Here is a 26,400-nt window from a genome sequence, read left to right as displayed (position 1 = left end):
GCTCATGTTACACACCCTACAATGTACAGTATTGAATTCAGCAACAGGTGTTTAGTGCTGGCATGCCGCTCTGATGCTTTGGCCCTCTCCCGTGTGTCACACAAATGGATCCGTTTTCAGTGAGACAGACAACCTTGAAGTTGAAAACTTTTGCTTATGCTGTAGTTTGCAGGATGTTTTGCTTGATCATTCTTTGACATACTTATTATGTTACAACTTTTTAAGTATGTCACATTCAAAGAAGCAGTATACAGCAGTAAGGCATATAAGGTTGAGGTAATTTGAGCGTATCTAGTTTTGGAATTGTTGAATATGCTCTATGCTATAACAGGCAAAGCTTAATAATAATGACAAGCAGTATGCTCAAGGCTACTCTGTCATGGGAAAGTTTAATTTGATGCTGCATGATTCACCACAGTACTGAGAGGTATTTCACTTAATAACATCTGACATGCTGCAGCTTAACGAAACAGTTTACTTCATTCGGCTCCTTCTCTGGTTCTTAGGTGCAGACAGAGCTGGACCAGATTTCCTCGCGGCTTCAGGAGGATGGCTTGCCTCCTGGGGCCAGTGTCGAGGAGCGGCAGCGCCACCTGTGGCGGCAGCTGCTCGAAAGTGAGGCAAAGCTTCGGTCGTCCAACCAGGAGCTGCAGACCATACGCACCCAGCAGGCCAATGAGATGGAGGAGGTGAACACTTTATTTGGAGTTTTAGGTCACAACAATGTCATAGACACCTTGACCTGATTGTGTGTGATTGAGGGCTCCCAAGCTTCCAGACCAATATATTGCCCTTATCCTTTTCAAGCTAATACCTCCCGTACATGAAATAGCACTCACATACGTTTTTGAAACGGGTACAGGATATTGCCAATAAACTCAAAATGGCATGTCAGTCGCAGCTGAATGACTTTTGGATTTTTGTCCTTTTTGTCTGTCAGGTGGAGAGCTATGTTGCACATATTCGTGGGCTGTTGGAAGAGCGTGAGGGACTCACTGCAGAATATGAGAGAGACAATGAACACTTGCGACATGAGCTTCACCTTATCAGACAACAACAAGGTGAATTTAATTCAAATGTGATGCAATGTTGGCATTATGTCTTTTGGCTTGTAAGCTAGCGTGGCTCCCCCGAGCTCCTGAGCACAATATTTCAAAAAGCTGACATTTTTTGTCTGCCATTAATCCTCTGGAATAAGTCTATAAATATCTCAGCCCATACATTCACTGAGTTAGATATTTACTTGTGTTTATTTTAATCCTGCTGCTAGTGAAAACTCCCCTTTCTTCCAGAGAGTCAGAGCAAGGAGCTGGCAGAGATGTTGGCTCAGGAGGACCTTGGGGAGATGGGCTTGAGTAGCCCCAGTGAGCAGGTGGCTTACTTGTTGGTGGAGAGGGCCACACTGCTGGAAAGGCTGGAGGCTGCTGAGAGGAGACTGGAAAGTCAGAGCCTCACTGACAACTCGAAGGAAGTCCAGCAGCAGGTAAAGGACTCACCTGTGTACATCGGAGGTTGTGTGGTGTTACTGTGGTGTAGTTCATTTTCACCATTTGAACTGTAAATGTAGGGATCGACCAATTATGTTTTTTCAGGACCAATACAGATACACGTCAGAGGTAATCAAGGAGATCAATAACAGATAATTGGAACCGACATTTCCCATGAAAATAAAAACCTTGTGTGAAAATTTGGAATGTAAATAAGTACAATTTCTTCAAGTACTGTCCTTAAAGCAACATTATGTAGAAATTGGTATTCTATGCTCCACTACATTTATTTGATAACTTTAGTTACTAGTTACTTTGGAGATTCAGATTATTGATGATGTTGTTTTTCTATATGTTGTTAATGTGTTGGTTTCCTTTTTTAATATAATTTGGTAAAGTGTCTTTGAGTATCATGTAAAGCACTATATAAATAAAATGTATTTTTATACATTCAGTGTTGGCAGGCACTCCTGATGTGCAACTAATCAGATATTGTTGTCGGCGGTACATTGAGTTAGACCACAGAGTGGTGACTACAGAGAGAGGCAGCTGTAGCAGAGACACAGTTGTGCGTTTCTAAACTAATATATTTTATCTGTAATTAGACAAAAGAAAAAGAAAATTACAAAAAACACTGATTCCAATAATTAGAAAAATGCTGAATACCGGATCCGATAATCTGTCTATCCCTAGTCTCTACCATCCTTAACAATTCATGTGCAGTCTTCAGTCATTTTAAGTTTTCAAACTGATATGTCTTAATGTAATGTTTAACTACCAGAGGCAAATGCAGAGACCATTTAAATGTGGTTAAGTAAGTCTCTTTCTCTCAATTACACAGGAGCATATCTGCCTCGCGTTGGGGGAAGAGCTAACGCAGCAGAGGGAGGATATGCAGAAAACCATAGATAACGTGACAAAGGTGAGGTGACTGCCATTAAGGCTTAGATGAGTTATAGATCTGGTTATCTTCAGGTTGAATGAAGTTTGTAGAGCACAGAAAAACTTTTTTCAAGGTACACCAACACCATGTGATGGTTTTGTAGTGTCATTAGTGATTCTAGACACATGGGTCTTTCTTCTCAGCAGTGTTCATCCCAGAGTCCACTGAAGAAGCTGTTTGGGCTGCGCAGGTCTGGTCAGAGCAAACACAATATTACCCCTGTAGGTTTCCACCTCGCGGCTCGTACTAACTAAGTAACTAACACTGGTGTTGTGATAAAGAGCATCGCTGGCTTGTTTCACACTGGTACTACTTCTTGACGCACATTCCACGCTGACGATGTGCCTCAATATCCGCATGACCACTATGATGCATATGACATTGCTTGTCTCAGCAAGTGTAATTTTTCTAACACCTGGTGAGTGCTTGATGGGTGGAAATGTAATAACACATCACAGGTAACAGCATGTGTACGTTTTGTCCCACTATGCAGGTGAATGCTGACATATAAGATTACACCTCACTGCCCTCAATCCTTTCCAGGCCCGCTATGATGATGTATCTCACCATCAGAATGCATGTCTCTTGCATCAGCGTGTTGGCCCACTTGCATCTCCAGCCTTGCCTACCGATCTTCTGTCCTGCTACACTCCTCTCACTCTAACCAGTCATTTTTTTACATCAGGCCCACAGTGAGGAGATTTCACGTGAGCGAAATGAGCGCCAGAGGCTGGAGCGGGACCTGGATGAGGCGTCTAGGAGGCTGGCAATGGCTCATCAGGATATCCGCAGACTCACCAATGAACTGGATGCTGCCAAGAACAACAACCTAGACCTAAGTGGTATGTTGTAAAGACTTGCATGTATCCCTCAAAGAATTGTGAGTGTACGTTGGACTTTGATGTGAAGTTTCAGAAGACTTTATATGTATGTTTATTTCAATTAAGTGGTTGTAAGAAAGGTACTCATGATGGCAGGAAGTACCCAGTAATGCCCAGATTTACACATGTCGCCCCAGTCTCTTTTCTACCCAGCTGGTTGTTGTTTTAAGGCCCACATACAATAGCTTAAATGTCTTACCCTGTTGAAATGTCAATATTACTTGTTGTCAGGCTACAGATTTGATTAATATATCAACTTTATGTAAACTGGTTTGTTATTATAGCAAACTGCAGGAAGTATAAAACGTATAAAAACGCATGAAAGAGCAGAAAGCAAGTATTCAGCTTTATAGAATTAAAAAATGTGCTTATTATCTCAGGGTTTGAGCTTCAGGGAACGCTCCAGGAAGTAGAGAACCTGAGGAAGGAAGTGGAGAAACTGAAACACTGTGGTGAGACAGACTTTGGTGTGAACTTAGGAAAAAAAACGTGCCACTCAGTGTGCGACATTAACACCAGCCACATTGTTTGGAGATTTCATTTTACTGATCTACAATTCTGGATGAATGGAGAGTTGTTAAAAATGGTGGGTCATATTATGGTTGAGACTTGCCTGTAGGGTTGGATATTTTTTTGATATTACTGATTACTGACTGAAAAATCAGATGATCAATTATTCTTTTGAATTCTTTTTGAAATATTTTAAAGAAGTTATTACTAGAGACACTACCCAACTAGAAAGTTAATTTACTTGCTATTAATTTCAGACATTCCTATCAAAGGATCCTCTATTATTCCCCTTATAAAATAATATCAGACTGGAGCAAAATGTTTGACTATGTTGGTGTTCTCCCAGTTTCTCCATACTGGTTGTATTTTGGCTGAATCTTTAACTTTTCTGAGGAGGCTCAATCAAATCTCCTGCCATATGCATTTATAATTTGGCAAGACATTCAGTTAGTAAACACTGTTACATAACCAGACAGATGGACAAAGTCACTAATGCAACATTAGTCCTGACAGAAAGTCCCTTGAGTTTGTTAAGATGTTTCATGTGGTTCGCTTTATAAGCACATTCAAACATGCAAATGTTTCAAGAAAAAACATTCACTACCTTCGCCTTCATTAATCCGTCATTCTGGACGAATTGATCATCATAATTACTGCGTGCAGTAAGTGTGTAATATTGTAATAAGGTTTTAAAATACAAAACAAGACAGAAACAAAAATACAATTTGATGTCTAGTTGAATTGTTCATAGATATTCATGGTCATGGTTTTGTCTCTTCACAGATATGATGAAGCTGCAGCGAGCCAAAGAGCAAAATGACAGACTAGATGTCGAGAACAGAGCTCTGAGGGAGAGAGTCCGCACTTTAGAGTCTGAGAAAAAAAATCTCTTGGACCAGGTTGGTATTTTACAAATTTTCTTCATTAAAATAAAAAATAAATGTTGTTGCAGCAGCCTGGCATTGTTTGGTCTTGTGTTTGTCCAGTCAGCAGACCAAGATGTTGTTGCCAAAGAGGATCAAAAAGACCAGAGCATTAACAGTGATCCACAAAACAGTCAGTCCGGCAATGAAAAGGATTACATTCACAAACGGTAGATACTTTAATTCCCCAACAACTGCCCCCGGTTAATAATGTGATAAAGTTCCCACCTACTCTTTCTGAATTCAATCACCATCATTCCCTGTCAGGTGTCGTGAAGCGATGGAAGACGGGCTTGTACAGGTGAGGGAGCTGCAACGGCAACTCCAGAGGCTACGCAAGGGCCAGGAAGAGCTGGAGGAGAGGAACGAGGAGCTGGAGGCACTGCTGGGGGAGGCTCAGAATGCCAGCAAGGAGGAGAGGCATCGCCACGAGGGAGAACTGGAGGGACTCCACAGAAGAGTAATTAGTTGCACTAAATTCCTGCTCAAAATCTCTGTTCATTTTCTACACTGGATGAAAGAGCGATGGATCATTTGTGTGGTTTAGAAGCATTTCACCTGGGAAGTGGAAGGCAGTTAGTTTCACAAATGTTCGTTAATGCTAGTCCTTAAATAATTTAGTCTCTGACCTGACTTTGAAACAGTTGTCTCTCTAATTCCTGAAAAATAATCTTAACCTGTCAATGCAGATCAAAGGCCTGGAGGCAGAGCTGAAGAAGCAGGATGCCCAAGAGAAAGTGCTGAAGAATGGAGAAGACGTCAAATCCACTGAGTCCTACTTACAGCTGGTGAGAAATGACTCCCTTTTGAATATATCATTAATGTCCTCATATTAAAAAAGATATATACGATTTAGATTCTTCAAGTAGAAAGAGGTGTAATCCTTGTGCTTAAAATGCATAAAATAAAGTTTTAATTGTTCACAGGACAGGAAAGAGACAAGTATGGCCATTTACCTGTGCTGCATAAAATCAGAGGAAACTGTTACCGTATCCCAAGTTTGACCAAAATGATCTCATTTGGACACAAATAGAAATACAAAAGTGAAATCCTTACAATTCAGATCTCCTGATATTTCCATAAATAGAAAGTGAAATGTGTCAAAGAGGAATAAATCTTGAACTCCAGACCTCAGCCTGCAGGGATTAAATAATGATACATCAAGAGGTCAAATACTTTAAATTCCATGACTCAGTGCAGCCTAGAAATGCTATGTATTTTCCTGTCACCATGTATGAAGCACCTGAGGGACAGCAGCCAGGAGAGGTTGGCTCTGCTAGAGGCTCGTCTGACCGAGGAGAAGGACTGGAGGAAACAGCTGGAGGTAGACCTCAGTGCTGCCCAGGCTGCCCTCAAAAAGGACAAAGAGGTAAAAACCATACATACGAGAGAAAGAACTGTTTCTTATTAACTTATTATTAACTGTAACTTATTTCCACCTTTCTCTGCACCAAAGGCTTTGCAGATCGGTGAAAGAGAGCGGAAGAAGCTGAGACTTGAGGTCAACAGTCTTCAGACAGAATGCCAACAAGGGAAAACACTCATCAAGAGCCTCACCCAAGTCAAAGGGGAGAAAGCAGTTCTGGAGGAAAAGGTTTGTTAATTCTACGTATAAGTCTGCTTTCCAACTCTGACACCTTGCATTAGTCAGAAATGCAAACAAACAGTATACCCTTAGATAAAATAAACAGGTGAAGCATAATGTTAATACGCAAACATATTTCCACTGCAATTATTGACAAAGAATTAGTGTTTGCATACAAAAGGGTGCATTAAAACAGATGAACATAAAAAGAACATTGTGTATATTCAGTGTCAACAATTTTGACATGTATACCTCTAAAATTAATCTCTCTTCACCTTTCTGTCTTTGCCCTTCTGCCTTACAGGTGGCCCAGATGGAGCGTGCCCACAGCCGCCTCCAGAGCGAGCTGGAACGCTTCAAGGATGGTAACCGGACCCAGGAAGACCTCAGGGAAAACAGGCTTCAGGTGGACCAGCTCCAGGTGCAGGCTGACGGGCTAATTGCTGAACTCAACAGCCTCCAGACAGCACACGACGCCTTGAGGTTGTTATCAGCCCAGAGTTTATAGTGCAAAATGTATTGGCTCATAAAGTAGTGTTTTAGTAAGTGGTAGTACTGCTGCAACTAGCGCTTCTATCTTGTTTCATGGCCGGTCACAATACAGGACCGGAGCACCAGATCTTGTACGTTTTGCATAAGTGTGCATATTTCACAGGTCTGAGATGGATGCTGAGCGACGGCAGACTGCTGAGCTCCGGGCCAAGCTGAGCTCCAGCGTCCAGGAGAAGCTGACAGCTGAGGGGGAAAGAGAGAGACTGGAGCTCGAGATACAGCGCCTCAAAGAGCAGCTCAAGTGGCATCAAGAGCAGCTCTCCTCTACAATGAAAGCACCTATTAGAAGCCAGACACCTGAACTGCACACAGCTCACGTAGAAACTAGGCTTAATCCAGTGGAGAGGAGCAAGGATGAGTACATGGAACAGGTAACTTGATTACATGTTCTTTGATCAGGTCATTTGATTTGTAAAAAGGTTCATATGTGAAATCATCTTGTGTTGACTGTTATTAAGATGTCAGAAATTGGGGTAACAGGGTGGAGAAGAATGTCCTCTAACATTACAGTTCAAAGTGCTGCTGTCCATGAGTAAGGCACTGGATCCAGCTCAAAGACTGAAGCTGTTCCCGACCTTTGACCTGCTTGTAGAGGGAGACAAGCACAAAGGGGATTTCCTGTGCCAAAATCACATATGATTCATATGTGTGTGTGGTGTGTGTGTGTTGTGTGTTCGTAGGTCTCATGTCTGAAGCAGGAGCTGAATCATCTGCAGACCAAACTGGGGGAGGAGCGGAAGCTGGCCTCCCAGCACCAACTGGCCCTACAGGCTCAGGTCAGTGAAGCTCAGGCACACGTCAAGGTACGTATGATCACAGCACATCCTGTTGCTGTTCGTGTAGTCCAGTTTTAGTTTGTGAGTTTTAGTTTCCAGTGTTGGGTCAGATCACTTTGAAATGTGTTTGTTTACTGAGTACAATTTACATGGCAATTTTTGTAGATAGTAACGTAATCCATTGGATACTTTGGGATCACATCAAAATCAAAATTTGAAAATATTGCACCCTAATGTATTCACCCACAAAAATTAGAATTTCTCAAATATTCTTTTCTCTCTTCATATGGGACACTTTTCTTGCTGCTTCTTTTTTTAAGAAGGAAAGGCAATACAGTATGCTGGGTGCATACTGTCAGAAATCAGCCATTTGTATTTTTTTTCCCCACACACCGGCAGCTACCAAGACTGTTGATCAGTGACAAAACACAGATATCACATGATTCCAGTGGCATTATACTATCAGCTCAAACCTTGTTAGAATCTCAAACAAACTTTCAGAATTCTTACACAGAGATAAACAAAGCAATAATTTTGGACCCAACAAACCTTTTAAAATGATTAATCCACAATCGTAATAATGTTTTAAGGAAAAGAGATACTTTAGTTATGTACCTTTCTACAAGCTCTGTAGATGTATTATTTAAAAAAAAGATTTGTCTCCATAAAAATGTTATCAGTATGATCTTTAAAAATGTTCATATTTTGAAGAAAGTCATAGAAAATGTAATCAAGTAATCTTTGACAAAGTAACTATAGTGTAGTTACATATTTGTCCATCTGTAATCTGGACTGATGATAATTAACACAAAAGCTACAGGTTTCCCGATTCCAGCAGTATATTATTCTTTTTATGGAATTTGACTCTTAATTAAAATGATCACATGTGGAATTTGGCTTGATTCATAACAGCCCAAATAAATTTTAATCTAATAAGTTCTGCTGCCCTCTTCAGTCCCAGGACTTAGTGCTGAGCCAGAAGGCAGAGGAGGCTAAACAGATGAAGCAGGACCTCCAGAGGGCCCAGAGCCTGTTCACCTCAGCAGAGAGAGAGCTGCGCTACGAGAAGGAGAAGAGCATGGACCTGAAGAGACACAACACCCTGCTGGACCAGGAAAAACTCAAGGTCGGAACCCAATTACATAACTGTACATCTGGAATTTCCTGAATGCCTCTGACCTTTCTCATTTAACCAACATCCTTCTCACTCTCTTAGTCACCCAGTCACATCACTGTGACATGAATTACTGTGAGCAAATGTGAAACTGCAACCTCAACATAACAGTAAACAAAAAGTTCTGATTGTCAGAATAGTTGTTAACCATATGTCCCTGTTTTTTCCTTCAGCTTTGTGCAGAGCTGAAGCAGGTCCAGACCAAGCTGGTCCAGGTGGAGCAGAGCGTCCATACTCAGGCGGCCGAGTGTGAACGTCAGCAGCAGAAAATCAGGGAATTGGAGCTGGAGCTGGCACGGAACTGTACAAACCGCAGTGCCACCACCACTCTGCAGGAGGACCTGCAGGCTGAGAGGGCGCGGCTCATAGCTGCTGACAAGATGGTCAGGGCTGCTGCAAATCCTCCGCAGGGGTCAACAACTTCATCTAATCTGAAATCAAATCTGTTGCTCCTTTATGTTGCAATTTGTCATTGGCTTAAGATGTGATATTGCAATTGGCTAATTATTATGATCTATCTTTATACATAACAATACATTCTAATACTTACACTTCATTTATTGTGGTATGATTTCTGTGACCTAGTTTGCCCATGAGGTTTAATAAAGATGATCCTCATGAGTATGCAGAAGAAACAGTTGCCCCTCAGCTTATGAAGAAAACGTTGGGATGTGATTCTTGTTTCTGTAGCGATGTCGTAAAACATATTCTACTTTACTTGCCGTAACTCTTATTCAGGGTTATTTGTGAATAATATAGACACCTTCAGGAAATCCTGGGATACTCTTGAAGTGAGTGGGAGGTCAGGGGCTTCATTTTGTCATGTCTTGTGTCACTGAGTGAAGCCTGTGGCTCTGTTGTGATGGCAGGTGTTAGAGCTTCAGCAGCAGCTAAAGAGTGCCCAGCACCAGCTGCGCGTGGAAGAAGCCCGGGCCGGGGAGAGCAGCCGCCTCGAGAGAGACAGCAGGGATCTGTCTGACACCCTGTCAGCCCTGAGAGCCAAGCAGCAGGAGGAGCACATCACCAGGTCACACAAACTGCGGTGTAGCTCACGCTACCCAAGCCTGTAGTAGTTGCAGGTTTTACGGCACAGTTTTTGTTGATCATCCCTTTATCCATCCCCTCTTCCATTTACTATTTCAGGAGGCTGTTGGAGCAGCGTGAGGAGGAGCTTCAGCAGCAGGTGCGCTCCCTGAGGCTAAAGGAGGCCTCCATGACCAGGACCAATGCAGAGCTCAGCCACCGTGTCCAGCAGCTGGAGACCCGACTGGCAATCCTGGAGGCTGAGATTAGCAAGGCCAGAGAGGAGGTAAACGACAGCAGCTGACACCTCAGTCACCTTTCATGCTCCCAATTTATCTGTTTCACATACCTTCCAAAATTCTGATCAAACATGATTCACAGCTTATATCCATTGACAAGTTCTCAGCATGTGCTTTTCCATGTAACTTGTGCTGCTCATTATCTTTTGGATGTTTCTTTCTGACCAGTATTGAAAACTTTTCTGTATTTTCCAAGTACAAGTTCTCGTCAGTTATTCATAGTAGTAGTGTGACACAAAGTGACACCTTGTTTTTTCAGTGGTGTTGTGCTGACATCCAAAACAATGTGTGTAAAGTCTGTGAGCTCTATCACTTAATCTCTACTTCTAATCTTGAGCTGTTTTTAGGTTTCAGTCTGTGGCTCCACTCAGTAAATTTCCACAAGCAGGGTGATACAAAGTTTTTTTTCACTGTAGTCAATATGTTGTCATCCTTTTTCAAAAACTGTGATCATTTAGTACTGTTTGACTTTTGGCCATCATTTTTACAAGGTCATTGTACACAGTCTTCACATTAAAACGCTGGCCATATGTATTGTTTATATTTTCATGTTTATAAATTCCTCAAAATGTGTTAAATCCTGTTTGAATTTAGAGTAAAGTGCATGTTTCACTTGTGTCCTGCAGGTGAGAGACGGTCAGAAGTCGAGCCACAGACTGCAGGAGGACTTGGTGGCCAGTCAGCAGGACTGTGACAGACTGCAGGGGGAGCTGCAGCAGGTTCTTCTCCAACTGGACACACACGTCAGGTGAGACAAATATTATTAAATGAACTCTGGGACACTGGCTAACGTTCCTTTCTGTGATTAACTTCCTCTTCTCCTCTAACCAGGAAGTACAACGAAAAGCAGAGTCAGCACAAGACCAAGCTGCGCCAGGCCAAGCAGGTCTTCCTCAAGGTGACTGCACAGAGGGACCGTGTCATCCAGAAACTGGAGAACGACCTGCTGTTGGCCTCCAGCCTTTCACACAAGGTCACAAACACGATGCACAACCGAACATCACCTGAGTCCCCTTACTGCCAACTATGAGATGTTTGTGCCAGATAAATATGTCTGTTTTTGAATCTTCCTTCCATTTTTCAGGAGAAGGAGAGGATCCACACAGTGACGGAGGAAAATGAGAAGCTTTTGGAGGAGAAGAGGGAGCTACTGCGGAAGATAAGTGAGGCAGAGGAAATGGGCAGCCAAGGCATGAGGACGGCCTCCACGGTCCAACACAGGTATCTCAATGAATCACGAGTGAATTACTTTTTACACACACACCTGCTGCTAAGGTATTATGATTGGATATCAAATCTTCATATACAAGTTGACTGAAGTGTCTCATTACTGCTGTCAGACCAGTGACTCATGGGGTTTATTCTATGTTTCTCCCCTAGTTTGTTTAGATGCCTTGTGAACTATATCACAAGAAAATAACAATTTTCATCGTCAACTTAAACTTATCATTAATCTGCATGTATGTCTGAGGTCTTAAAGGACAATTTGTCAATTATTTTCATGATTTATTATTTAGTCTGTGAAATGTCAAGAAAATGTCATCACAATTTCCCAGAGCCCAAAGTGACATCTTCAAATAGCCTCTTGTGTCCAACCAACAGCCCAAAACCAAAAGAGTCTTCATTTACTGTCATAAATGACAAAGGAAAGCAGCAAATTCTCACATTTAAGAAGCTGGAACCAGCAAATATTTGAAAAAAAAACAAACTTAAATGATTAAGAGACTATCAAAACAGTTGGCAAACAATTTTCTTTCAATCTGTGCTCTAGGGTCAATGTCTTAGAAGTGGAAAACAGACAACTTCAGGATCGAACGCTGAAGCTCTCCAATCAAGTCAGTTCCTTAGAGCGAGCCTTGAGAAACGTCCAGTCGTACTACAGCCTGGAGGTAACATCATACTCTTATGCCTCAATGGGACATGCCACTCATACAGCATTAATATTACGGGATAAGGAATTTCTAATTGAAGTGTTTACCGTTTGCTTGAAAATGGTGCAAGGAGGAATATATCACGGCTCAGGCTTTATGGTTTCAAGGTAAGAGAAATGGCTTGACCTTATGAAAAATGGGTGACATGTCCCTTTTTTTACTGTAATGAAAACACTGATGTGTTTTGATCATGAATGGTTTACACACTCAACAGAACACCAAGAAGGTGCTCCCCTCTGAGAGTCTGTGTGATGGCATCCTGCACACATCCACGTTAAGGTAAGGCAGTCAGAGAAGTGTTCTCTTCATTTTCTCGTTACGTAGGTTTACATATCAGCTGATGCTTATGTGTGCGCTTGTGTTACCAGCCTGACGTCAGGTCCGTGTGACCCACTGGACATCCTGGACGCAATCTGTCGTGTGAAGGTGGGCGAGCGCATGGTAGTGGATGGCAACCGGGCGTCCGTCTCAGCACATCACCCGTCAGAGCAGGGCTACCTGAACCTCACCTCCCCATTGGTTCCTCCAGACACCAAAGGCACAGAGGAGAGCTCTAATAACAGCGAGCAGGTATGAGTTGGGAGGTTGTAGCCTGTGTTTGCAAGAGCAGCGAGGAAGAGTGTCGTCCTACAGAATCCGCCCACTTCCACTAGAGACAAAAATCTGAATAAAGGAGTGATAAAATATGTAGAATGCAAATAATCCTCATTAAAAGGCAGTAATAATGAAAGGGAGCTTCCACTGCAGTTGTGCTCAGGGTGATTTCTCTTTTGTATTGCAAAACAGATTCTCGTTTGGCTTGAAAGTACTGTTTTTTGATCCAGGTTCAGAATGAGGGTGAACATTTGGGCAAATTTGTAAAAGCCAGTGCAAGTGTCAATCAATTTTTTTATGACATATTTTAAAGGAAACAGGATGCAGGGGGAGAATTGATTTAGAACTTGTGGCACAATCTTGCATACGTCTGGAGTTGGTCAGTTGTTTGCGTCAGCACACCAAAACTAATCAGAATGCTTGAAAGTTTTGAGTTTGTTTATGGGAAAGATTATAATAATTTTTGAAAAAAAGTAATGTATGAGACAATGTGAATGTCAAAAAGACATTTCATGAGGGTGATTTGAATGAGAGTACTTTAAACTGAGCACTTTATGACAACTTTTACATGTGTTTACATTTTGGGAAAATGTAGCAGTGGAATATGACAGTGGGTGTAACAGTATATCAAAGGGACATATTTTCCTTTGGTTAAATTTAATCTCTCCAGTGTTTTCAATGAAAAATCACCTTTATAGTTTTACTGTGTCAAAAAAATCTTAGAACACATCAGCATTTTTACAAGGTTACAAAATCATACTTGCAGTATATAAAACATTGATAATACTGTGGACCCACTTTATGTTTAATAACTAAATACTGGGGTCCTGTCTGAGATCTGTCACTCCAATTGCTCATCAGCTGTAGTCGCTCCAGTATTTACAACGTACAGCTTTGCTTGTAGTTTAAAAACAGCCAAAATAAAAAGCCACAGAATTCCAGGAGCTGTTTTTGTCTATTTTAAGCATTCTGAGCTGTTTTTGTGACATTGGTCAACCTCAGCGGTTTCCTCCAGGGAGGCTCAATCAGAAGTACTTGTGCTCTTGTACAAAGAGCTGTGTGTGACACGGGAGTAAAATACACATTAACCATTTCATACCACTATTATTATCATTTGTGTCAATAATAGGAGCTGTACACTGTGGAAACGTACGTCTGTTTGTCTTCAATGTGCCTGAAATGATGAAGTGTTTAACTTTATCTTGCTGCTGCGTGAATAACAAAAGCCTGTTTGTGACAGACATGTAAACTGAGATCGAATGGACAAGAAACTTTTGTTGTATCTGTGTAAATACATTTTTAAACATAAAAATATTTTCATAAATAAAAGTGAATAAAAACAAACTTAATCCTTGATTTTTTCCCTTCATTTTGCCCTTTAAAAAATGGTTTATCAGTGATGAATTTATAACAGTCTGTTTATTAAACAAGGTAAAGATACAAAGCTTTTTTTTCCTTTTTTAAACATTGATAACCTTAGTTTAACTTCTCAGTCTTGGCTGTGCATATTTAGTTGTCTAGAAACTGTATATGAAACCACAATGCAAGACAGGAAAAAGTGTAATAAATCTACGCAATATCTTTTCATAGAGAACATGGGTTAAACAGTTATCATACAGATTACAGCTCAGGAACTCCATGCGGAAGAAAAGAAATTAAATGTTTACACGACTGAATACTGCAGAACACAATACAGAGTAATGGAAATGGGATGATAAAACAGTTAAGGCTTACATGTAAAATAACTGATATAAAACATGAATATTAATAACATACGGGTAGACTAAAATAATTACAGTAAGTTCATACATAAACTTTTACAAAAACCCAAACAGAACGTGTTTATGAAAACTTAAAGTTAGGTACTATAAATGAGTAACATGTTTTACAGTACAGCAACATGTACATTTTCCCATTATCTCGAAAGAGAGAGAGTAAGTTGAAGAGGCAGGGTCTGTTGTTGGCGTAAATGTCTGTTTTTCAGGCCAGTGGCTTGAGTAATAAGCTTTTATTCTTTTGAAAACATACTATATACTGTATATGTATTTTACATTATTCTCAGTTCCGTCTCCAACGTTAACGTCTAGCCGTAGCACCTTTTCTCAAGTGCCCTGAAGAATACAGGGTACCCTATTAGTACCATCCGGAGGTTAAAGTTACAGTAAAAATACAACAAACAATACTGTGTACAATAAAAAGAATACTAAGAAGAAAAAAATAAAATAAAAAGGGAGAAGCATCATCTCCACATAAACTCATAATATAGACCTGTGGAATATGACTTATACTGCAGTTTATTCCAAATGGGTAAAGCTTATTAAGGATTTAAAAAAATACTTAACTGGGTCAGAGTAGCTGTACAGTAACTTCACATTTTGGTCCAATGTTTAGGCTTAAAAATTTACCTCTCGAGTAAAATTTACTTTCAGCTGAGGTGTGTTTTAAAAGTAGGGCTGAGCAGAGTAGAGCTGGCACTGACACATGTGCAACGTATTCAAACTCTAATACTTTCGAAAACAAGATTCAAAGCCTAGCTGAGTCGAGAAACCAGACACACACGATAATAATAACAAGATTTGCTTTCTCTTTAAACCCCGACAAGGTTCATACATATGGCACTAGAAAATGGGACGTGAGGAGAATGTAAAAAGCAGTGTTTCTTTGATCATACGCCATGATCATCAAGGTGCCATTAAAAGGTGAACATCAAATATGGAGTGAAAGATTTTGGAAATTAAAAAAAACATTCATCTTTCTTCCCTTACATGTAGCTCGATTTTTTTTTTTTTTTTGCCTCCCAAAGTCAATAATACAACTTCTTTAATACAATCATTAAATGTTTCAATTGTCATCTACCGATTGCCTTTCTTCAAATTTAGATGACCCTGTAAATGTGAGTAAAAACAAAATAACAAACAAAGACTGGTATTTATACACAGTCAGTACTCTTAGCTGCCACAAGTAATGCCCTTTGGCATTTTCCATCTGACGAGATTGAAACAATTTGAGCCAAAACCACGCGGCCTAAAAGTGCTTGAAGATTATCTTTGGATGTCTCCAGAATACACCCAGCAAACATTTCCTTTTTTTTTTATCTACTTTCTCAATTCTTTATAAGGGCAAATATCATCTGGCACATTTTGGAAACCCATTACATGGAAGAGGAAAAAAAAAAAAAAAACTAAACTAAAACATTTCTGATGGCCAATGCATCCGCCAGTTTTACATGACGCTTACGAAAGTGCTTATTAAATCTGACGCAAGACATTCTTTGCCACTCGATCCTCCGGACAACATCTAGCTGTGTTGTTACATTCACAAAATAACGCTGTGCTCGTTTCTGACAGACGGCCTGTGTCGAGATGGATGGAGGCAGCCTGTTTACTGAATGCTTATGTCAGCTGTCATAATGCTAATGTAAGCCTTATGTAGATGGCTGTGGGTGCACGGCCTCGTAAGCTCCAGCTCCTAGACTCTGAATCTGACCTGCTGCTGAGCGCCTGGGGAGCTCAGATTAGGGAGATGCGGATGGGGATGCTTGGGGACTCGGTCCTCTGAGGCGACTGGTGGCTCACTAGGTGCTCCACCACCGTGTGTTTGGACATGTGCTTCATAAGGTAGGTCTCCTACAAAGAAGGAAAAACAAACCAGATGGTCCAAAATTTAATCAGTGCCATTAAAACAACAGATTGAACAACAGCCAGTTTTTTGTTTTTTATCCGTATCAGCGATCCGTTGAATGACCTCTTACTGACTTTTTATCGTTTAAAGGAAATTTGAGCCTTTTCTTTACTCACATTGAGTTTCTTGTAAAAAATAAGACAGATTTTGGATAAATGCTTGAGAAATCAGTGGATCAAGCAAGATTTTATCAAAAGCCTTTAAAACTGAAAATTCCCCAAAGAAGACACTTGGTGACACAGATAAACAAAGTCAAAACAAAACACATGTTTTTGGACTGTCACACTACAGCAAAACAGGAAAGCAGCCTATTTCACAGTTGAATTGCCTTTCTTTCCGTTGTGTAAACTCTTTCACCTCAGTGGCACAAAGTTAAGAAGCACTAATCTAATCTTTTAAGGAGCACTTATTAAAGAAAACACTAAGCTCATCTTAAGGAGACAGATATTATCTTGAGAAAAACATTAAAATATGTGGAGAAATTAAGGGGCTCTGTGGAACTCCTGTTGTGCTGGAAGCCGGTCGCTAGTTTATGTTAACAGAGTCCATTTCTAAACTAACGTTAGCTACTGTTGCTCTCTGTTAGCAGAGCATAGAGAGACACTGAGACAAAGCACTCGAGAACGTTGCATCCTTTGGACTGTTATGGAAAATCCGACCCAAGTCCTTCACACAGAAATCCACAGTCCAGCAGTATTAAACAACCTAAACAAATCTTCCACAGTCTTGTATAGGCAACAGAGAGAGACGAAGGTTTCATCATCTCAGGTTACAATCCGCTCACATATAGCCAATGAAAAATGTTATTAATACATGTAAATTGCTACATTTAGCCCATTTAAGGGCTGCAACAAACAATTTTTTTTTGGTTAATATGCTAAGTATTTTTTTGATTAATTGTCAAGTGTTTAAAAAAATAAATGATAAATAATATCAAATCACAATTTCCCAGAGCTCACCTGACGCATTAAAATTAGATGTAATTGATAGTTTATTATCATAGAAGAAAAAACAGAAAATATAAACATTTGAGTTGGAGTGGCATTTTTGCTTAAAGGATCAAAACAATACTTACTGATTAATTTTCTGATGATTAAGTAATCAATTAATCGTTTCAGCTCTAGGGAGAAATCTGTTGGGCTTCGGTGGAAATAAATGTTTTAACGTGTTGCTATGTACCTTGACGTAGATCTGTGTATGTCAAAGTGAGAAGAACTTTGAACCACAAGGAACTTTTAAGTGGTTATGAAAGAGTCTCAGCTTCATATGATGCCTCTAAATGACCTACATTAGCAAACGAGACCATTAGTATGAAGATTGGCTATTTCTTCATAATTATTAAAGTTTTTCTTAATTAATAGATTACGACTTATCCGGGTCAGATAAGTCATCACAGCCTCAGTCTCGCAGTCTCACAGCCTGAGGAAAGAAGCTGCTCTGTAGTCAGGTGGTACGGTACTGCAGTAAAACAAAGTTTACTTTCTTTCACAGCATCCACAGGGACAACCAGAATTGACAAAAATCAAATTCCTTATAGTTGTTTTAGTCACTTTTTTTATGTCTGTCTGAACAACATTGAACATTGTTAAGTATTACAAACAGGAAACCTGGTGAGCCTGCCTGTCATCAAAGGCCATCATCTTATCAACAGTACCATCAGTGCAAAACGTCTGTCTGGAGGCACACTGGGAAAATCTGAAACTCATCACACAGATAACCTGCGGTTTACTCACTGAGGTGTATGCCCGGCCACACATGCTACAGCAGTAGGCCTTAGCGTTTTTGATGGCGTGCGCTGACAAGTGGATCTGCAACGATGCAGAGTCTGAGTAGGCACGGTAGCAGTTAGGACATTTATACGGCTTGTCTTTATTGTGCTGCCTCTGGTGAGACTGTTGGGGGAGAAACACAGACAGAGATTACAGTCAATAAAAACAATGAACCCGTTTATGTCTTTACAACATGTTTCGACGACATACTGACCTGAAGGTTAGACAGCTGGGTAAAAGCCTTTTCACATCCGGGATGAGCACATTTATAAGGCCTATCGCCAGTGTGGATTCTGTGGTAATGGAAGCAGATCAAAAATGTTACAAATTACCTCAAAATTTTTCTTTAGAATGACTTTGACAAGCGAGATGCAGCGAGTCCACAATAGAGTCTGTAACCTCAGCTACTTGAGACATATATTAGCCACAACGTTGATGCATCTATGAAATATACAACAAGACCTAACCAGGAGTATTTAAAGTTTAGGAAAGATTTGGTCAAACTTCAGAAAACAATATGCCTGTGCCTAAGTGTAGAGGGATTTCAGCAGACAAATTCTATGGCAGAAAAAAAAGACAAAACATGACTTTCGAAATGCTGTAAAATCAGTAATCTGAGTGGGACTATATAAAAATTGTCATATATACTGTCTATATATGTGTATTTGCTTCTTTTATTTCTATTTAATTTTCTGTGTCCAATTGTTTCTCTTGTCTTTTTTGTGAGGATATATTATTATACAGTAATGCACGTTGGCATGGGTGTATTTGTGCTTGTATTTAATAAAAAAAATGGTGTGTAATCTGTGTGTTAGCGCCTCAGTGGCTCCTCAGATTTTCCCTGCTTCACAGCTGTTCACAGCTGGACCAACCTGGTGTGCTGCTGCAGGTGTGACAGCTGACGGAACGAGTTCTCGCAGTAGGAGCAGTGGTAGGGTTTGATCCCCAGGTGGATGCGCAGGTGCTGGGACAGGTAGGAGGCGTTGGCGAACGTCTTGGAGCAGTGGGGACACTTGTGTGGTTTGGCCTCCGTGTGGGACTTGGAGTGAATCTGCATCTCTGACTTGGTTAAGAAGGTGAGCGGGCACACTTTACATCTTGGTGACAGAAAAAAGGACACAAAACGGCATAAATGTGATGTGATCAGGCTGTTGCAGTCAACTTAAAACTAGAAATAGAACCTTAAACTGAGTATTTAACCATCGACGTCATTTTCAAGACATTTAAAGCAGGTAATGGTTTAAAATCTCTACACTGCATTGAGCTAATGTCTCAAATTAAGTCTTACGAGCTTCAGTTTTGCTAAGAGGTTTTATTGTGGAAAACAACTACTGAGAATCAATTAGGTCTCACAGCTTGGAGTCGGATCATTTAGATAGCAGTGTGATTCTCTGCCTCTGAAAGCTCCCAATCCTTATAGAAAAACAAAAAAAAAACAAGAATAAGAAAAAAAAAGCCACATTTTTACAGGCAAAGATCAATGAACCATCCACTGAGTGAAGCCTTAATCTAATCAGATGGAAGACGGGTTCATATTGATGTCTCAGCGAGGAGGAGCACATCTCAATCATCTTCAGCCTACTTAAAACCTAACTTGTCTCAGGAAAGTGCTTATTGATCTTTTACAGACCACAATTAAATCTGTGAATCGGCTTTGCAAGACCAGCAGTAAAAGAAAACATCCATTTCTGTGTGCTGCAGTAAGGACTTCCTGTGTCCTACCTGTACGTTTTGCCCTCTTTGGGTGCGATGGTGACGCAGCCTTGGTCAGCTAGGATGGGGTAGGGCACCACCAGCAGAGGCCCAGACTGGTTTTCAGCTTTGATCTTCTTACGTCCCCGGGGTGCCTTGGGTGGGGGGCCCAAGAGTCCAGCCAGGCCACCGGCTTTCATGTGGTCCATGCCAGGACCGCTGGCAAGCCCAGAGATGATGTTCACGGAGGGAGCGCCGCCCAGGCGGTGCTGGCTGCTGGAGGTTGGAGTCGTGGGGGTCAGGGCCTCTGAGGTGCTGTGGCTGTCGGGTCGGGATGACAGAGCCAGACCTGGAGAAGGGAAACCCAGAACTGTTTTTTCCCCACTTACTGCAACACAAATGAAAATTTGGATCACCACATTGTTGTTTTGAAAGGTCTAGCTCCAAACTAAAGATTTACATTTTCATTCAAAAGATTTATTTTTTTCGCGACCATTGATGAATGCATTCTACAAAGTTTATATATTTTTTGTATAATTCTAGCTATTCCAACAGGTGATTGGTAACCATTCATTTCTGTATGATAAAATAAAAAAGTTGACAGGCTTTTAGTTGTGGAAAACATCACAGTGAACATAAAGTCTGTAAAAAGTAAATAAGTCTTGCTCCCTTATTTTTTTTACATTGTACAGAAATTAAAGAAAACCAATGGCTGGCTGGAACAGTGGCAATAATACACTGAAACTCCTAAAAACAAAATAAATGATTTGTAGTAAATGGATTTAAACTTGCAAGACCACTGATATGGTTGTTTAACAGCTTATAAAGCCTCAAGTGTCCTTTTATATCTTGTCGGTTTACCACGTCGGCCTAAAATTTTATGCGTTTCAGTGTACCCTCATCACCAGCCATCTGCCTGAAAACCAACAACTGTGTCTCATTATTTTTCCCTCAGCGTTTATTTCCCTGCTTTAAGCCTCCGAAACCGTTAAATAAAGTCTAATTTGATGTGTTGCACACTTTTCAACCAACTAATGATACAGTGAGCATCTCATCAGTTTCACACGCTGCCTGCCTGAATGCCCACTGAACACTGAATCTTGGTGCTTGGTCATTTTATGATGTCATCACCCAAATTAATAAACAAAAACTCCTCAAACTAAACTTTCTTGAATGATTATTACTATAACAGTGTTCGAGCTTAAATAGATTTTTTGCTGTTGTGGTTATAATAATGTCATTAATGGTGCTGTTAGATTGCTGCTAGACAATGCTGTTAATACAGAAGAGTGCCTCCTTTTGTGTGCAGCAAGCACTGACCTCAGTGAAAATGTTGTTTTTAAAAAGCTGAAACGTCCACAAATATGGATCGAAAGAGAATATTTTTTTATTTACAAATCTTTGTCACAAGTGTTTAATAACCAAAATGTGTGTATATCAGCCGATACATAGATATTGAAATTTTTTTACTCCCTAATATTGGCATGAGCTCTAAAAATTGAGTATCGGTTGGGCCCTAGAAACTATTACATGCATCTTTTTTTAATACATTTTGACTTTTGGACTTAAATGCGCTCTGGAGTTATTGGGAAAGTTTGGATCACATAAGTCTGAAAGAATCCTACGCAGCCACCACTGGAATATAATCCTACAAATAGTAAAAATACCAATAATATTGTGTATCCCTATCTTTATCTGCAACTGGGCAGAAAAACTGGGACTGAACAGAATCAATAGACATGAAAAAGAGGCTGCCCATAATTAAAATGCCAACGTTATGATGAAACTTTCAACCTTCAAACTATTTGGAACAGTCGTAAAATGTACTTGTCAGCTATAGTATTTCCTTCATTGTTGCTTTACTGTCTCCCAGACTTAAGAGACAATTAAACAGTATGACTGATCACACTGCTGCTGACTTAAACAAACACCAGGCTGATGTCCTGGCTGATATTTCCCTGTGTCAACAGACCAGAAAGCAGGTGACTGACTGACTGCAGTACCTGAGCGATGGTTGATCCGGCCAGGCTGCTCACTGAGCTGTCTCATGTGCCAGTCCTCCCACAGTCCTTTGGCCTTCACTGCCGACTTGTCGTCCATGTTTCCATCTGGAAGTTGTCAGATGATGGCATTTGAATCAGTTACGCCCTTATACCGCATTATTGTTATGTTATTTGATGAAAGAAAACACCGATACTCAGGTCTACAAACAATGAAGTGAGACTGTACCTGGTCCAGAGCTGGAGGCAGGACGAGCGTGGAGAGCGATGTCCGGCTGTCCGGAGCCCTGCGGGTGGTGGCCCGGCAACTGCTGCAGCTTTGGCACCGACATGACGTGCTGAGCGCTACCGTCCGGGGACGAGGTGGGCACCAGCAAAGACTGCTGGGAAGGGGTGGAGGTAGGCGGCAGGTGCAGGGGTCGGATCTTCTCAGCCATCAGCTGCTCCTTGATCTTGTTAATGAGCACCAGGTTATCCAGCTGAAAGGGTTAACGGGTCATGCTCAACAGAAAACAGCCACCGTGTGTGAATGTCATTCACGCCCCGAAAACACATCCCAGGACAGAAAACACTTAACAGCACACAGTACAAGATCCATAATTGTTTAATCTACGAGAACAAACTGTGACGGACTCTGTCTCTGAGAGTTTGTTTCACTGACAGACTGGTGCTGAATGGCTGAACAGACATTCACACATGGAAACAAATGGCAATTAAATGTGGAAATGTCACAGTAATTACATGTTACGAATGGACTTACCTGGCCTGGCATGGATGGAGGCGGCGGCCAGAAATACGGGTTGTTAAATCGAGGCTCCGCCATCCTGAAAAGAATAACATTTATTGTAGTCGTATTCAAAAGTCAAGTTATACCTAACAAGCTCTTATCGTACTACAGATTTCTCAAAGTCGGTCAGGGAGGAGGTTATGATGCAAAGCACTGCTTTTCAAACAACACCCAAACTCTGCTGACAGAAATAATGACACTGAAACCACAAGCGACACAGGTTTCCTGTTTAGTAGGGATGTTGAGCACCTTCCTTTGACCCCAACCTTACCGTTAACTTTTCTTTAGTTTCCATCACGTTCACTTTCATCTAGTTTTGCATGCCTTTCAGCGTTTAATCACGTGATTTTTTTTTTAACCAATTATGAACGAACATTTTATTAGACCTTTATTACACAAAAATACATTTAAGTCAGATTTTGGGACACTTGATGCAGGCAAGTTTCTTTACACACGTGACACAATTGGAGCAAATACTAATAACTTCCAAGGACTTCATTATTTATCATATATTTGTTTCGATTTCCAATTTGCTCTTGGACAAATACCAAGGTAATTTAGCTTTTATGACAGGTAAGTACAGTTGCAACCATATATCATGGAATGAAAATGGATGGTTATTATACCATGACCATTAGTTTATCCAAGCTACTGAAAAGAGAAATAATACTCATAAAGCACTAACTCAATCAAGAAAACCTGTTGTTTTCATTCCTTAAAGGGTCATTGCAACTGAATAATAATAATAATTGTTTGCTACTGTACGTGTGTGATATTTTTGTACTGTGAAAATCTCATACTGGTGCAACCAGTGACGAGGAACCTTTAGTTTTTGTTGATTCTAGTGGCCCCTTTTGACAAACACGTTCTGATCTGTTGTAAACATAAAGATTTGTTTTGAAAGCGAGTGAGAGAGAGACCGTGGGATGGATCGCTTTGAGGTAATATATTTATGCTTTATTATATATGTGATCAGATAATATGAAGTTGTTAATAATAACAACTTCATAAAAATAGCAGTCTTTTCGCTGATGGTCTCGTTTGCTGTTACAGGTCATTTATAATCATCAGAGGAATCACAACTGTTTCATGAACACTTAAAAGTTCCTCGTGGTCACTTTTAAGTAAAAAGGTAGTTGAATTAATAAAAAAAAGCAAACGTATGCTTGTAAAAGGTAACACAGAGGTAAATGTTTTGTTGGGTTTGGGTTTTGACTTAAAAAAAACAACAAAAAACATCTAGAATAAGATTTAATACGATAAATTGAGGCTGGTACTTGATAAATGCAGATTTAAGCTTTAACTTTGACCTTGGAGGCATCTAGTTAGACAAACTCAAGGTTCACATACTACATTTTTTGGCTTTCCTCAGCAGAAGCTCGGTTGTCATGGAGATTGTTCAGTTACAAGAGCTAACTGTCAGTCAAGGAGGACCCTGAGATGATGTCGAAAAACCCATCAAATGAAGCTATTTTGTCCCTAAAAACACACTGAATGTGAGATATTTTAGAGATTATTTAAGGACCTGATGTAACATTTTAGATACAGGTAATCATTTAATTTGAATATAATGTCACGTCCTTGGTCAAAGACGTCAAGGCTAATTTTTAACACTGTACCAACTTGCTATGGCACATTTAAGCTAATAAGTCAGAGTGTGAATGAGGCCCACGGTGTCACCTTTTAGTTAACACGGGTCAAACAGCTAAATGTCACCTGGTGATATTGTGTTATTCATTAGACATTAGCCTGGCTCAGGTTTTAGCCGTCTAGCTCGGACGTTTAGCCCCTCTGCTCCTTTCGTCTGTGTGTGAATTCCTGAAAATAAGTGGACGTCGGCTTTAAATTGTCAGATAAACGCAGTGAAAAAAAACTTTCCTTTCTTTGACTTTTCGGACATGTCGGCTGTGTTGGGTCAGCTCCGGACCCGAACCGACAAGAGGCTTTTCACGGATCGACCCTCCCGGTGCGACTCAGACATTCTCAGACAGTTTTCTTTAAACATTTCCAGACAAAAGAGAAACAAAAATGGCAGCCTTATTTTTATAAGGCGGGACGCCATATTCTGCAGACCCCAAAAATTTTAGGAGCATGAACATGTTGCCGTGAGGATGGTGCTGGGGGAGAGAAGCGGCTCGACGCGGACACAAAGGTGTGTTTATCATGTCAAAGGCATGAATGATTGTTTACGGCGAATTGCAGGTTTGAATAGCCCGGCCTCCCCACCTCTTAAAAAAACTGACACTTCCTACAACAACCATGCCCTGCAAGAAAAAAAAAAAAAAAAACAGCACGGAAACGGACAAGATGCAGGCTGGAGCCAAACACCACACCGACTACAAAAAATACCACCGCACCACCGCGTTCAGGTCACAACACGAGCGGCCACACAAAGCTCTGTGTGCCGAGACACGCCGTGCCATCTTCACCAAATTTCACTTTTAGGGCTGCTTTTTTTTCTCTCTCTCTCTCCACATTCTGCAACTTTTGGACGAATCAAAGGGCAGCAGATGCATTTTTGTGCACAACGCACGCATTTAGGAGTGCTATCGTTTACCAGAGACATGCACCGCAGTGAAGACACGAAAAGACATGCACAAATACCTTGTGTCCTGATTGCAGATATTGTCTTGCGAGTACAGCTATAATATAAAAGGTTGATGTTCGCTCTGCCTGCCTCCAGTCGGACCACCGCTTCCGGGTCGCTTTGTTCACTTCTGGGTGCTGCTGCAGGCTCAGTACAGTAACACTCACACAGGGAGACAGACAGACCGATATTCCGCTAAATGTTTGCTGTTTTACACACGGTGACCTATTTAATTCACGTTTAATTCACAGCGCACGAATGGGTGAATTTAATAACGTTGTTCCGGCGCATCTGCAGGGTGTAGCACGGAAATCATGGAGCAGCTACGCCACAGTGTCTCCAAAAATACTCCATTAACAAAGAGAAATACCGCCTTTAAAAATGTCAGTGCAGCCAGATATTAAAAGAAACAGGTTAGATAGGAGAAATGGCTCCTCTCAGTGTTTTAACATCCTCAAAGTGGTGCTGTTTTAATCTGCATCATATTTTATAAGTTCGTCTGCAACATTTAGTTTTATATGCATACAAAATAAACAACTACCAAGTCAGATAAATGTCGTGAAGATAAAACTACGATACATCTAAGAAAAAAAAGAAGAAAGAAAGTGTTTAAAAACTTAAATGCACCTTTATCACAAAAGCATGATGAGAACTCCCTAGTAAATAATGTTAAAAAACATAAAAATAAAACGTTTATTTCTTTATTTAATCAAAATCTTATTTTGATATTACTCTGTACTTTAAAAAGAGAAATCTTGCCAAGAAGGCAGCGTTAAAATATTGTTATAAAAATAAATACAATAGGCTACAGACATCCTAGATAGTTGTTAGTACAACTGTCATATGCTTCAAAAGAGTATAAATCATGGCCAACGTGTGCAACCAGATGCTTCCAGCAACAAAACAAACAAACAAACAAACAAAAAATATATAGAAACATTATTAGATCATTTATATATAATATAAATTCATATATAATATCAATTAAATCACTGTTTATGTTTTGTTTTGTGAGATAACGTGCTCTTTAGATGTGTGGGATCCCAAATTCTAAATTACTCTTTGTTAATAATCTGAGCACGGCAGCAAAGTGACGCTATGTTTTCTTTTTCTCTTTGTTTTGAATTCAGTTGATTAAGGGACCTTGGGATCTATTCGTACCATTTTGCATCCTCACCATTCAATTCAATAGGTTCATGCTTTTTG

General features: G+C 40.4%; 2 protein-coding genes across 4 annotated transcripts; one reads left to right on the top strand and one right to left on the bottom strand.

Annotated features, from left to right (window-relative positions):
• Nucleotides 1-617: 617 nt before the first annotated feature.
• ccdc30 (coiled-coil domain containing 30) lies at nucleotides 618-14,059 on the top strand. Its single transcript, XM_073470783.1, has 26 exons — nucleotides 618-689; nucleotides 941-1,061; nucleotides 1,293-1,483; nucleotides 2,329-2,409; nucleotides 2,574-2,651; nucleotides 3,116-3,272; nucleotides 3,692-3,763; nucleotides 4,605-4,720; nucleotides 4,808-4,914; nucleotides 5,012-5,204; nucleotides 5,434-5,532; nucleotides 5,985-6,113; nucleotides 6,201-6,338; nucleotides 6,634-6,812; nucleotides 6,985-7,252; nucleotides 7,562-7,684; nucleotides 8,613-8,783; nucleotides 9,005-9,214; nucleotides 9,701-9,858; nucleotides 9,975-10,140; nucleotides 10,780-10,901; nucleotides 10,985-11,126; nucleotides 11,238-11,374; nucleotides 11,925-12,042; nucleotides 12,299-12,363; nucleotides 12,453-14,059. Exons 1-26 carry the CDS (start codon nucleotides 681-683, stop codon nucleotides 12,658-12,660), a joined length of 3,558 nt encoding a protein of 1,185 aa, XP_073326884.1. The 5' UTR covers nucleotides 618-680; the 3' UTR covers nucleotides 12,661-14,059.
• Nucleotides 14,060-14,078: 19 nt separating this feature from the next.
• On the bottom strand, nucleotides 14,079-25,276 carry znf362b (zinc finger protein 362b). Of its 3 annotated transcripts, none has more exons than XM_073470784.1 (9): nucleotides 25,212-25,276; nucleotides 22,581-22,644; nucleotides 22,050-22,299; nucleotides 21,824-21,928; nucleotides 19,851-20,208; nucleotides 19,001-19,225; nucleotides 18,343-18,421; nucleotides 18,093-18,251; nucleotides 14,079-16,304 (listed from the first exon to the last, which is right to left on the bottom strand). In XM_073470784.1, the coding sequence occupies exons 2-9, from the start codon at nucleotides 22,641-22,643 to the stop codon at nucleotides 16,188-16,190; spliced, it is 1,356 nt and encodes a 451-aa protein (XP_073326885.1). In that variant the 5' UTR covers nucleotide 22,644; nucleotides 25,212-25,276; the 3' UTR covers nucleotides 14,079-16,187. The 3 variants fall into 3 exon arrangements, with proteins under 3 accessions (XP_073326885.1, XP_073326888.1, XP_073326887.1); XM_073470787.1 differs by having other exon boundaries at nucleotides 19,851-20,169; XM_073470786.1 differs by having other exon boundaries at nucleotides 22,050-22,272.
• Nucleotides 25,277-26,400: the final 1,124 nt, after the last annotated feature.

This window comes from Pagrus major, chromosome 7 (genome assembly GCF_040436345.1).
Source record: "Pagrus major chromosome 7, Pma_NU_1.0".
Taxonomy (NCBI): domain Eukaryota; kingdom Metazoa; phylum Chordata; class Actinopteri; order Spariformes; family Sparidae; genus Pagrus; species Pagrus major.
The sequence above is the reverse complement of the archived record's forward strand: the minus strand, read 5'-3'. Positions and strand labels throughout refer to the sequence as shown.

Bases quoted from the DNA above. Each gene is read 5' to 3' on its own strand.
- ccdc30 (XM_073470783.1), top strand. The intron at 3,273-3,691 runs GTATGTTGTAAA...TTATTATCTCAG, and splicing joins CAACAACCTAGACCTAAGTG to GGTTTGAGCTTCAGGGAACG. The intron at 12,043-12,298 runs GTAACATCATAC...CACACTCAACAG, and splicing joins AGTCGTACTACAGCCTGGAG to AACACCAAGAAGGTGCTCCC.
- znf362b (XM_073470784.1), bottom strand. From the start codon at position 22,643: ATGGCGGAGCCTCGATTTAACAACCCGTATTTCTGGCCGCCGCCTCCA. The intron at 18,252-18,342 runs GTCAGTATGTCG...CTCCCCCAACAG, and splicing joins CCCAGCTGTCTAACCTTCAG to TCTCACCAGAGGCAGCACAA. The intron at 16,305-18,092 runs GTGAGTAAACCG...CCTTCTTTGTAG, and splicing joins GTGGCCGGGCATACACCTCA to GAGACCTACCTTATGAAGCA.